The 14,708-nt window shown below is 30.3% G+C and overlaps 1 protein-coding gene across 1 annotated transcript in view; it reads left to right on the top strand.

Annotated features, from left to right (window-relative positions):
• The window catches only part of LOC106685779 (putative leucine-rich repeat-containing protein DDB_G0290503), a gene marked incomplete in the record, with an annotated part of 41,669 nt that overhangs the window by 10,171 nt on the left and 16,790 nt on the right, over positions 1 to 14,708 (top strand). Inside the window, 3 exon segments of the mRNA XM_067052430.1 lie at positions 1,585 to 1,802; positions 4,426 to 4,621; positions 4,698 to 4,806. Of these exon segments, the coding sequence (XP_066908531.1) occupies positions 1,585 to 1,802; positions 4,426 to 4,621; positions 4,698 to 4,806 (523 nt within the window).

Here is a 14,708-nt window from a genome sequence, read left to right as displayed (position 1 = left end):
TCAAATATTATTTATAAAAAATAAAAGTAATTTTTAATAGTTTTAACTAATTTCATATCTTAAATGTTGCTTGGGTTCAAATTAAAAGCTTTAATATTAAATGGAAGATTATTGATTGACCGTGTGTATAGATGGATGGAATATGGTTCGGGTGCAGTAAAAAAAAAAACTCAAATATTAGATAATTATACTATTTTAGTAATAATATTTACTATTTTAATAATAAAATAGTATAATTATCTACTATTTGAGCTTTTTTTTACTGCACCCGAACCATATTCCATCCATTTAATATTAAATATATTGTAGAATATTATTTACATTTATTTTAGACTCTTAATGTCAGGACGTGTTTCTAGGGAATCAGAACATATATTGAGCTACTAATGACACTTGAATTACATTATTTATTAGCTACCTTTACAAATCGGCTTCAATTCTATTTTGAGCAACACTAACCAATTACTCTATGTCTTTGTTCTCAACAAACACTTACTTACTTACTGTAAATAAAGCATTTTGTCTTCTTTCCCAAAATGCTATTTCTAAAATTCAACAAAAGATTCTCTTCACCTCTGCTCTCAGGAGACGTCCTCTCACCAGGCGATCCAAAACAAAGAGTACCTTTTTCTTCTCGGATGACTCTTTGATATCTTCTTTCTCTAGATGTCCCACTGAGGGAGACAAAAGGACAAAAGATGTTCATGACCTCTTGCATCCAGGATACGTCCTCCCTATCCTGCCTAACAACGACTGAATCAAAACCCAAGTTTTCTTCCTTCCCCATCTCTAGGAGTTCATTCTCAATGTCGATTGTAGCACTACGGTTTTGAGTTTTTTCTTATATTTGCTTTATGAATAATTTTCTTTAATACTTATTCTTAACTTCTATTTTTTCTTAAATTTACTGATTATGATGGGAAGTTAAATAAAGTTTTTAAAATATTTGAATCTGCTCAACATGGCCGCTATTCAACGGACTTTTTGCAGGACATGCACCACCATCTTGGCTTCGAACGATATCTTTTGTGACTGCATATTTTACTGAACAAAATTGGTTAGCTTGCTTTTTTGATTTAACACAACAAATAAACGATATACATAAAATAAAAACATAACTAAAATCATTGATATATAAAAATCAACTATTGATTAAAAAAGAGAATATTACAATATGTAAATGTTTCATTACTTAGTGATTTCAGTAACTAACTTCTTAACTTTTTTAAGTATGAAAATTGGATTTATGGATTTATGGATACAATTTAAAATATGTGATTATATAAATTTTCGCATATTTTAAATCATATCATAGTTTACTTTTATTACATGTTATATATTCTCTTAGCTTGTTAGATTATTTTATTTGTCTCTATCTTTTTATAGCCCTGATTGCTGATTGCAAAGTGGGGCAAAACTTTGGCTCATAACAAATAGTTATATACCAAAATTACTATTTGGGTTCTTTTGACTGCACCCGGACCATCTTCCATTCAATAAAATTTTTAATTATTTTGTCAGACTGAATATCTACTCTTTTTCTTTTGAATATTGCATTTTAATTTTTGAGTTTCTTTATTTTAGGAAAGGCTCTATGAAAAAGATAAAGTCCTATCGAGCAAATCGCAAGCCCTGACTGTTCTACATAATCAATTGATGCAGAGATCTCAGGAACATGCCGAACGAGCGATGGCGATTACACAGGAAATATCAGCATTAAAAGAAGATTTTGGTAAAAGGGAAGAGAATTGGAAGAAAGAAATGCTGAGGTTAAAAAGCAGGGAAGAAGAACTTGAACAAAAGTGAGATAATTAATTTTTGTAAATTTAATATTTTATTTTTTGTCAAATTGAAATTTAAGATATGAATATTTAGTAATTCTTTTAAAATTTATTTACCTATGAAATTAAACCTAATGTGAATTGTAATTATGTGTTGTTTTTCTTCCTTGTGATTGAAGGTATGGAAGTTATATATGTATGTATAGTTGACCGTAAAAATTGATATATAGGGAGATGGTCAGGGTTGCGGTCAAAAGAGACCTCTTTTGACCGCAACCCTGACCATCTCCCTATATATGGAAGTTATGTATTCACTCAGAAAAAAAAATTTCTGTTCTCAGAATTGAATACTTTTACTCACATTTTACCTTTTTAGATATCAAGGAACTAATTTTGTTCCGTGGTTAAATCTTTGATCCTATTTTGATAAAATTTTCATTGATTGTGCGGTTTCGGGTCAGTCCCATATTGATTTTAACAGATTCCTCTATATTTTTTTTTTATGTGTGTAAAAGTTTATTTTCCTCGGTATTTGTATTAGGCTATAAAATAAGTTTGTAGCGTTTTTTAATATTTCAATTTACCCCTCTCCGTATTAATAAAATCATGTTTACTTGGTCAATAATGTTTACATATTCTAAAAAAGGATTAGTTAAGGTGTTTTTATGTATCAGTTTCAACCGAGATTCCTTATCGTTAAGTGGTATTTTGCTTGCTGAAAATGGAAAAGAAAAAAAATTCATTTTCATCATTTAATGATTTTTTATTTCCGAAAAGGTAAATCCGCTGCATAGATAGTTTACAAAATTTGCAGTGTGTATGGCACTGGTCCATGTCTTTTGACTTGGAAGACACAAAGCCCTGGGGTCGTCTTTCAGCTGTTGATGATGACCAAATTCAAGCATTGGTCACAGACCACCCTTAATCTACGACACGGGATATCGCAGAAACACTTAACATATCTCATGCAAGCGTCCAACATTAGCTAATCCCAAAGGCATAGTTTTTCCATCACCATAACGCCCATCCTCACGTGTCTTTGCAGACCTGGCAGAAATTATTGGAGTTTAGGCTGGGATGTGATCTCCCATCCACCCTATTCACCAAACCTTGCTCCAACAGATTTTCACTTATTTCGGACCCTTCAAAACTCTTTTGATGGGAAACACTTTAATTTGCTCAAGGACTGCAAAATGCACAAAGAGGAGTTCATTGCACAAAAATCTGAGAAGTTCTGGGAGGACGGAATTAAGAAACTACCCGAAAGATGACAACATGTAATAGATCAAAAAGGGTCATATATAATTAATTAAAAATATTTACAAGAATCTGAAGTTTTTATTAAAATCACTAGCAAAAACTCTACGAACTTATTTTACAACCCAATATATTTAAAAAATAGCTCTTCTGTTGTAGTTCAAAGTTGTTGAATCAGTGTTAACATGACATAATTTTTTTCAAATTTCATCAACTGCTTTCGCTTACTTATGTGAAAAACTAATTTAATTTATACACCTATATTTGAACAAGGGCTTGTCCCTTAGATTTTATTCTTGAACTACAAACAATTAGTCTTGAAACCTTGAAGGTAATACTACATAACGAATAATAAAATGAGAAATGCAAAATTGTACAAATTCTAGATCCGGTTTTGATAAAAGTTTTCTGGATTGTGTGTTTTGGTACCTATTTAGTAATATATTGTGTATATATTATTATAGTAATATATAATATTAGTAATATATTTTATAAGATTCTTTTGCCTCTCTTACCAATAGATAAATGTCTCAAAGGATGAAATATAATGGAGGGGGTACGCTTCCAGTGCAAGTGACGCCAGAAGGGGTTTTTGATTAAGTAAGCATGGCATCCTGTATGCCATATTTGACAGTTGACAGTTAAGAGTTACTGCTGCACCTTGTATGCCAGAAATGGCTAGGGAGGAGATTTAAAAAAAAAAGTTGAGATTCATTCAAAGCATGCTCACATTTGGTTGTTGGTATTAGTTCATTTGAATTATCATTAATTCTTTGTCATTTTATTTTTGGGTAAACATTAATTATTCTCTAAAATAATGTTAACTTTTTTTTTTTTTACTTTTGTTATATTTATTCTTATGTTAAATATCTTATACTGAAGATTGTCAGACAGTAGAGTTTCACAGTTGAAAAAAGTACAAGGATCTGTTAGTAGTATCGGTCATATACATGAAAGATGTATTAAATATCGATATTTATAAGTTAGGAAAAGAAAACGTGGTGAGAACTACTGGCGGAAAATGTTGTGTATTATAACATAACTTTAACTAAAACGAGAAAGAAGTAAGCATGTAGGGAAAGAAATGTTCCCCCTTGAAAGGCCGTTAATATTATAAACTAACCTATACACTTATTGACATACAGTCTGGTCAAGAAGTAATTGTTCCTGCCCGTCTTTATTATTTATCCACCTGAGGAAAGATAGTAAATAATTACCAAAATTAATCTTGAAAAATAATTCTTTCTAACATTTTTCACTTCTTAATCAATATTTTATTAATGTTTCTTCTAATATTTAAGTTATGAAAAAAAAATTATAATTCATCTGTTGTTGTAACTTATTCAGTTTCAACTAAATTATGACTTTCTTTTTTCTTTTTTTTCAGGCTCGCCGAGAAAGAATCACATACAGCTGATGTGGAATCATTACAGTTAGAATTGGCTTTAATTAGACAAAGCTTAAGCGATTCCTCCATCAAAAATGAAGAATTCTCTAACAAACTGGAGACTATGAATAAAATAAATTTTAAACTGAAAGCGCAACTAAAGGCTGTGAAACAAGAAAGGGACAAATTTAAAGAGGTCTGTAATTGAAGTTTTAATGCTGAATTTGTTCAGATCGTTACTTGAGAAATTATTAATGAACCATTTTTAACAGAGCCTAGAGAGTTCGGGAGGCGTGGAAGCATTGAAGAATCAAATAGCTGTTTTGGAAGAAGAAAAAGGTAACCTCCAGTTGCAACTGGTAGACTTTGATGATATTAAAGGTACACACTTCTCTCCCCTGCTTTATTTGTCGGACTGTTTTTGCCTGGGTATGGTAATGGGTTTTAACAAAAGGGAATTTTAATATTCAAATCTTTTAATTGGAAGTGTGTATGTGGATAAATAACTTAGGTTAGGGGTTTTAGTCAAGAACGGGTAAGGTTATAACTATCGGATATTTTGTTCCTAGAACGTCTTCCTTTCAGCAAAATTTTGATAAAGTTAGGAATTTGATGATTAGGCCGTGAATTTCTTTAAAGTTTTGGGGATTCCTAGATTTTTAATTCAGTAATTTTCTCCATTATGTAAATTATTATTAATTAATAAATGCTAAAGCCTTCTTGGTGTTTAATTAAATCATCAAGTAATAAAAGAAATTAAGTCCAAAAATATAACTTTTCAGGAAACACTAAAAACTTATCTGCTATTTAATTTTTTAAGATAGAGCCATTATTTCTTTACTTAAAATCATTCAAAATAACATTTTGAAACCTGCTTATTAAATCGTCAAATATTCCTACCTTTCAGTATTTAGAATTTTAAAGTAACCGTTCGACGTTTTGCCTTTTACCTCCTAAAAAAATTATTAATGTTGATCCATTTAATCCTAGGGAAAAAAAACTTGACTTCATTAAAGTTTGTGTGCTTGATACAACTGCCAATGAGGTATCTAGCTATAACACTTCCGTGGTTATTAGACTACAAGGTTGTACCAAAGAGGAAAAACCTCTTTAGATCAACTGTTGAAAATATAAGCACGATATGTGTTGTATATGTTTCAAAATCTCGTTGTAGATGTAATAACTTAAATCTTTTCATCACCAAATGATAAGGCCCTATGTTCAAATTATAAGATATAAATTAATTATTGGAGGGTTACTATTAGTTTAGTAAGAGTTTCATAAAATATAAACTTAATTTTTTAATAAAGAACTATGAATGAGGTTAGATTGAAAATTTTCAGTGAGAGCATTGGTATATTATTTGAACCACCTTGAAAAAGGTGGAAATTAACTTCTTTCTAAAAAATTAATAAATTAAAAGTGAATTTGAAATTGGCTTACTTTTACCAATACATGTAACTGTGAACAGTTATAATTCATAAGGCAGAGAGGGAATTAACCTCACCCCATTTTGTGAGGAATCAATCATTCTAGATGAATCAGAGGAATAAATCAATCGCCTAGTTCATTCTTATGACAGTTGATAGTTTGAGTTAGGAATTATAGGTTTGTTACAATTTCTTTAAAATTTAAAGAATAACCCTTGCCCTGATTTATAGGTAACCCAAATTCTGTGTTCAGCTTGATTGCCCACCAACAAAAAAAAAAATAAATAAATAAAATAAAACATTACTTCCTGATTTTGGTATTGTAATGTTAGTATATTTGTATTATATATCTATATTATTGGTATATTGTCTGAATATCTATGTTTTAGTGGAATCAATTGTTATAATTAATTTTAACACAATTTATATAAATTCGGTAATGGAGTGGCCCAGTGTTGAGGCATTGTGCCACTAATCCATATCCCTATACTATAATAATACTGATCCAGGTTCTGTGGCAGATAATTATTTATTGTGTTATTGTATCCGTGAGTCAACCCAGTGGGTTTGGGAGCGGTCCAGGGAAAATCAAGCCTCTTAATTGGGTAAAAATCTGGCTTCGAGTGTGTTTATGACCAAATTCCTTACTAAGTACTGCACCTCTGACCCTTCGTGGGTTTTAGCAGTTCAGATTTATTTTATATAAATTCGGAATAAAAGCAAGTGGTAAGATAAAATTATTTTAAAGTTTTCATGAATCCATTTATTTTCTATAAAACCACATTTACATTTTATTTCCACCTCTTTTTTTCTTATTATTTTCGTTTGAAAAATCATAAATAACAAAACATTTAAAAACTCTTTAAATTTGTAAAATGAACTAAGTTTAGTTAGTTTCTATATTTTTTGTTCTTAAAAAAAAAAATCAAATTGGGTATGAGGAACTGATATTTTTAGAGAACATTTTCATATTATTTTCTTAAAGTTATTTTGATTTATTTATTTATTTTTTTATTATTATGCAGGGGAGTGAAAGTATATAGATGAGAGTGAGCAAGTATGTTATGCCTTCTGCTTGCGGAGGATTGGGCTGATTTAAATTAATTCTAAGACATAATTATTAACAAATTTCTTGTGTGCTAATAATTTTTATAATTTTTGTTTCTTTTCTAATTATATTCAATTTCCTCATTGCGCATTGCTCATTTACAGAACTTTTTCATAATTTCATATTTTTTTTGTTTAGTAATAATATTGTTCATATTGGAAGAAGATAGTTGACCGTATGAAGTAGATTGTAGGAGAATAGTGTGGGTGGCAGTCAATAAACCTATCAAAATATTAAAAGAAAACTATTTATTTTAAACCAATGTTTCGCCCCACTTTGCAGGGCTGTCAGAATGGAGCACTGAGAACAACTCGTATTTATTGTAAACCAACGTTATACCAACGTAAACATAAATAAACAAAACCATATTTATTTATTTTATGCCGACGTTTCGACCTGAGTTTCAGGTCTTCATCAGGGGTTGTGGCGTAGAAGGTAGGCTAGCAACTGATTTAAAATAAATAGTTTTCTTTTACTATTTTGATAGCTTTATTGACTGCCACCCAGACTCCTACAATCTAATAATATTGTTATTTATCATAATTTTTTATTTGTTGATTCTTAGTTTTTTTATATTTCATTAGGATGTAAAAGTTTATTTTTTTAAGTTTTTATCTTTTCCAGTTTTTTGTTGTTAGTAAACGTTAGTGGCTATAGATCCACCTAGATATGTGATGCCACAAGAACATTAATACTATTGGGTCGTTTCATATGAAATGTTAGTTTAAACAAATAAGATTATTTAGTAAAACAACTTTGTGAAATCAAAACATTTTTATTCAAAATATTTACCTTCACTTTCTATACAATTTTCCCCAACTGTTATAAACTTTTCAATCCCAGAACTGAAAAATTCATGGTTTTGTGAAGATATGAAGTCAGAAAATTCCTTTTTAATCTGAGAATAATTTCCAAAACTTTTACATTTAAGGAAGGTGCTATTTGATGGCATGCTGAACAATGTGCAATAAATTGGAATGGTAGTAAATATTATCAAAAAAGAGAACATTAATAATGACTCGTTATAATCTGTAAACATAAACTTAGTTAAAAGTAAATAAAAAAAGTACACTAATCTCACTTTGTATTTCCGAAGTAATAAAAATGGAAACTTCATATGAAATAACCCAATAGTATTATCATGTTACAGAAATGGTGGCTGACCATCTATTCTAATGTGGCCATGTGCTTGTCAGAGCCAGGGTCCAAAACCAAATTTGTTTTAATAAATTCGTAATTTGTTTAAATAAATGTTGCAAAAACAGTTATTCCATAATTATTGTTATAAAATTAGTGGATAACTGTTATGAAGTCATTTTTTTTTCCTTTAAAGGATTACTGTTAAATTAAAATTTCTCTTTGAATCAATTTTGGTTTAATGGTTATTTTTTAAAGCAAATAAAAAAGTTTTGGGGTTAATTTACCCATGGTCACTACCATTGTGTAAACTACAAGAAATTGCTGTCGTATCATGAGTAATTTAGCACCGTCCACCTTTGAAGGGAAATTTGATCTACACTCATCTTAAAAGCTGTTGTCCACAGAATTGAATTGCAAAGTTTCCTCAGCTTCTGTCTTCACTGTTAGTCTTCTTTTCCCGTAGTATTTCACAAGACCATGAATGACAATTTTTTTCTCCAGCATTTTCTGTGAAATATATATAAAAGGATGAAAGGCAGAGACAGTTTATGTAAATAATTAAATAAAGGATTTACATTTGTTTTTATTTATTTAAATTTTTGTTTATAAATTTCAAATATTTATGGATCTAACATATTTTTGCATAGTCTGTTACTTTTAATATACTGTCGTACATAATATTTTGATTTGTCTTTAGATCTTTAAACAATATTTCTCGTTGCTTTTTGTATGCCAGACATTCAAGTATGATATGTTTAAGGGTCTCGTTACTGTTACAATTTTTACATTGAAAAGTTTCAGTTATACCTATTTTGTGCTGGTAGTTATTGCAAATTTCATGATTCATCCTATTTGTAATATAAATTTTCATGTCTTTCCCTATGTTTACTTGTGAGAACCACGGTTTTCGAATGATATGAGGAAATGCATTTTTATTGAACTGCCCGGTGGGGTTCTCCCGATATTGCTTTCGCCAGTTTTCGATCTGATCTAATTTAATCATTTTATTGTGAGGTGTAGATAGTTGACCGTAGATTACTCATTGGAGAAGATGAGAACTGACCGCACCCCCCGACCATCTTCTCCAATCATCAATCATTTTATAATGATCGGCGATGATCTTTCCTTAGCACTCTAAGAACTTTACAGGATGGAAATAAATGTCACATTTATTGTTAGATACCAATATCCAGTTCTGGCCCTTTAGAAGGGACAATTCTCTTACCCACTAATCTCGTTTTGTGAATGGCTATCCAAAGAATATTCAGTAGTCATATTTCCTACCAATAACTCCGTTTTTCTTAAAATTTTCATATTATCAATTTATAATTTTTTTTATGCATGTTTCCATAACATTGCCAGCAATGGTATAATATTTGCTATTTTGTATAATGTGTATTGGAAAATATATATAGGCTCAAGTCTAAAAAAATATTCTTTAAAATGGTATTTAATTTAAACTTAACTAAAGCTATTGCTTTAAGGCTTTACTTCTAACTGCATGGCTTTTAATTGTGTAAAACTTATAATAATAATAATTTATTTATTTTCAATAGTTTTCAAACTGTATATTAAGTCTAAATAACAGTTTATTTACTACTTAATTTTAAAAAAATAATTAAATTAAATGATATATTCTCTAGGTGTTAATATCCAGATGGTTACTATTATTATTATCGATATAACACACCTCATGTTATTACATATATATAAGGCTACATATTTATACCGATGGGTCTGCATCTGGTATTAACAAGGGAGCTGAACCAGATGTATACTCAATCAACTTTCAACTGTCATTTCCCATTGCAGCTGCATATGATAATTATGATGCAGAAATGCAGGCTATTTGCTTCGCGATGGAAGCCACTATTGAATGTGATGACAACACGGTAATCTTCAGCGACTCCCAAGCCGTAATACAAAAATTAACAACACCAGGTGCCGCAGGGTTACCTAGGGAAGAAAAGTGCAGAAACATGGCTGCTACCATGAAGAAAAGAGGAAGGGTTATAGCTCTGCAGTGGATACCAGGCCATGTTGGTATAAATGGTAATGAGCAAGCTGACAAGTTGGCTAAGCTCGGGTGTGCAGAGAACCATCCTGTTCAACCACTTTCCTACAGAACAGTAAAATCAATGATAAGTTCTTATTGTAAGGACAGGACAAGTGCTAGACACGAAGTTCAAGCAGGAGGAAAGAAGTGGGATAGCCTACTATAAGGATAAATGATTCCCCGGCAATCTTAGCAGAGCTGAGAGAGTGGCTTATTTTCGCCTAGTAATAGGACATGATCTGCTCCAAAAACACCTCCATCGAATTGGCATTGTAGATTCACCGAAATGTCCTCTATGCAACATGGGAGACATAGATAGAGACCATCTTTTAAGGTGTATTGGTCTAGAAGATATTCAGCAGGATGCGGACCAACTAAGAGGAGGAGTAAAATTGTATTGGGCTGCGAGAGGGAAAATGGCATAATAGCCCACTTCCTGTGATGTAGGAAAAAAAAAAAAATTATAATTTTTTTTCAGAAATGAAAATTGAATTAATTTTTCTATTCCAAAACGGTATTCTACATTTTTTTTTACTTTTTTTAATTAACAACTCTCTCCATTATATCAAAAACAATTATTTATTTGTATCAAACTATATTTTGGGGGACGATGGTAGTAGCATGGTAACGCACCTGTTTACGAACCCAAAGGTTGTGAGTTCGAGCCCCCGGCCCTTCCTGGTTTTTTTTTTTTTCAAGCATATCGTTTAGAATACTCACTCACTCCCCCCAGGCATTTGTGAGGCCTATGAGCCAATGGGTGGCACTCACTAAAATAGGCATAGGAGTGACGAACCCACCCTACGAAAACCACGTCAAGAAACATGCGATGTATTACCCTAGTACATCGTGCGCAGCAAGAAAAAAGAAATCAATTTTTTGTAACTGTTCCAGAAAAAAAATTAATTGAAAAATTGACCAAGTTAATTCAATTTTATGTTCACTCCTTACTTTTTAAAACAGTAAATATATTTTTAGATCCTTAATATTCACATTGTAATGACATTGAACAGAACAGTGTAAGAAGCATGAATATCTCGAGAACGGCATAATGGATTTTCATTTTAGATATACCAAATTATTGGAAATAACATTTATTAAAACTTCTATTCTCTTCACATTTGCGATTAAAATCCCTATTAACTTCAATAAAGAGTTACCTTCAAAGGGTGTGGGCCTATTTTCCCTGAGCACCATTTTCGTTTAGAAGGAGAGTAGGCTTTTTGCAACCCCCTGATTGACATGATTATTTTTCTATAGTTTATAATCAGATTATCTTCACATAATTAGTGGTTATAGCTAGTTTATTATTTTAAGATTTCAAACAAAATCTTTGCCATTTTTTTATTTTTATCATATAAGCATAATCCAAAAAGTAAGGTTTCATATTTTTTAGAAATACAAAAATCTGTTTTTTACTTATTTAATGATTTTAAAGGTTGAATTTTTGTACTTTTCTAATTAATCTCCACTTCGATCGATACCAATAAGCTACCACCAATCCCCTGCCATGTCCTTGATTGTTCTTTCATCGTCTTTCACCTCCATCCTTGTTGATGAGGAAACCTGGGTGCTCCACTACTACTTCCTTTGGTTACGAAAGTTGTTGATACTCCTAAGACCGGAGAGTAATCTCAAGAGTGGTGAGATTCTTCTTTGCTGAAATCGTAAAAATTTAAAAAAATCATAGTCTGCTGGTGAAGTCATTAATACTGCGTTTTAGGATCAAAGAGGGTATTGTAAGTCAATTTTTTTTTTTCTCATACTACTTTTATTGTTACTCGAACAAATACAATGCATAAACAGTGTAATCTCAGTAATCTGAACTTCAGTACTCTGATCTGGTGTAAAAAAAAAGATACTTTTTTTTAGAAAACTCAGCGGGCAACATTTTTAGTTTCAAATATAAGTTCACATGTGTAAAGGACATTTTTAACTTCTCGATCTATAGGAAATTTATTGTAATCACCATAGAAATTGAAAGTGAAAATTTTTACAGTTTTGATATCAGATAATCTAATTCCTATCGGAATGTAATATATTTTTTGAGTTAAAAATACATAATATCTATTGTATAAATCAATTGATTCTGTAAAACTAATTTAATGTATTAATTTAATAATTTGTACAAAGAGTATTTTTTATTTATATTTTTTTCACTTTTAAATGAACAATCTTATAGTTTTAAAAATTAAATCATCACTTACCATTACTGAAGATGTAAAAGAAAATTTTTTTTTTTTTAAATTTTTTAAAACTCCAAACTGTCTAATTTCCTATAAAATTTGTAAAATAAATTTAAATATTTATGTGCATTCATATGGTTGAATGCTTTTTACATTATTTTTCCTAATACTTTCTCTTATCCGAACACCTCCCTACATTTTATACTAATTAGTTTGGATTACTGATATCACACTGTACTTGACATAAATAAATATTCATATAATTTAAAGGTGGTCAAATTTATGTTTGCTTAAACCACTATATAAAAATAAAAATAAATCGTTACCACTACAACCAGTGAAGGATCAGGGATGCAGTACTCTGTAAGGAAGAACTGTTACTAGATAGACCAGTGGTTGTGCAAGGAGGTGATGTGGTCTGAATCACGCTTGATCCGCAGATTTTTTCCGAATGAAGGATACTCACTTAATGAGACTGGGTCAACCCTGAGGGCTCCCGAATCCACAGGGTCAACTCACTGCTACAGTAACAGAATAAATAATTATCTGTCGCCGCGGGATTCGAACTCAGACCCTTAGAGTCAATAGCACAGTGCCTTACCACTGAGCTACCTCGCTCTCCAGAACCGCAATATACTGTAGAAATATTTTTGTATCAATGGTAATAACTTAAGTGTCAAAAGATATAATTTGTAGCCAATAAAATTAAAAAAGATTTAGACACTAAAATATAAAAGTGAAAAAATGGGAGAGTATTGAACACTATATCACTAAATATTCTAGTTTTTTATTAGCATGGGTGTAATTATTATTTTGTAATATAATTAGATGTTTTAAAAATAGTGTTAACTAAAAACAGAAAGGTTTTGAATTTTGTAGTATATACCTATTCTTATTTTATTACTTATTTATAATTTTAATATTACTTTAAGTATGCCCGCCTCATAGTTGAAGCCCAGGAAAGGGAGGGTAGGTGAAACCCCCAAATTTTAGGACTTTTCAGTTTCTGGCATATAATTTTTATATATAATTTTCACCCTAATGAAAATGGTATCCAATAATTAATTAATTTACATTAAATCTTGTGTCGGAATTCACGATGCAAGAACAACTATTTTTACCATTTTTCCTAGAAATTAGTAAAAGCCATTGTTCTTATTCTGTTGATTCCGATAAAATTTATAATTGTAGGCACTCATTCCACATAGAATTTAGTGTTCTTTAATTAATTATGGAGTTAAATTTTCACAAGGGCCATTATGGGTGCCATTTAACAGTTATAGTCCAGAAACTGAAAAGTTCTAAAATTTTATGGGTTTCCTCTACCCTCTCTGATCTGGGCCTCAACTTTGAAGCAGGAAAACTTATGGTAATAGTTTAATTGTAAATAAGTAATAAAGTGAGACAATATAATAAAAAAAATTAAACTTTTCTATTTTTACTTAGCATTATTTTTAAAACATCTAATTATGATAAAAAATTGTAGGAAGATAGTCCAGGACCCTGTTCCGCAATAAAGTACAAACTTATACTATCAATCTTGTAGTTTGTATTTAGTACAATTTTACTGACTTATACAATTCTGCCAGATAATTTTTTCCTTTTAAACTCATGTAATATCACTGATAATCGACCCTATCATGAAACAAAAATGTATTAGTACTTATATTTTATAGTTTGTGTTCTTCTATTTATGGACTAATACTCCTGGCTTTCATTATGAAACAGACCCTAGGTGGTGGTCAATAAAGCTATCAAAACAGTACAAGAAAACTATTTATTTTTAACCAACGTTTTGCCTCACATTGCAGGGCTAATTGAAAAACAAGATAAAAAACATTGTAAGAATTGGCAAAACATTAAAATAAATATACAGAGATATGTTAAAAAAAAAAAAAAAAGGAAAAACTTTTTTGTTTTGTTTTGTAAAATATATAAAATAAATTATACTAATAATTTAAAGAAGAATACATATAAGTTGACTAGATAGTAGTTACTAATAAATACAACCAGATGTACTGTAATAAGTTGACTAGATAGTAGTTACTAATAAATACAACAAGATGTACTGTAGAGGGTAGAGAGAAAGAAATTTATTCAATCATGCTGCCCAAATACATCGGGTTGCTACATTACACAGCATACTGATCAATCCGTCATCGGACATATACAAATTTATAAATTACATTTTTTTGATATGATACATATAATAGAAAGATAACATTTTTTTTTTTCCACACATTATTATTTTACAATTAATATCAGTCTACAGACTAAATACAAGCTTTTCAATTTATTCCCTTTTTTTTTTCTTTCCCCTCCATTTTACAACCCTTATTTCATTTTATCAACATATTCCCCTA

The sequence above is a fragment of the Halyomorpha halys genome, unplaced genomic scaffold (genome assembly GCF_000696795.3).
Source record: "Halyomorpha halys isolate HHAL.00 unplaced genomic scaffold, Hhal_1.1 Scaffold1.1, whole genome shotgun sequence".
Classification (NCBI taxonomy): Eukaryota; Metazoa; Arthropoda; class Insecta; order Hemiptera; family Pentatomidae; genus Halyomorpha; species Halyomorpha halys.
This window is presented reverse-complemented; position numbering and strand designations above follow the sequence as displayed.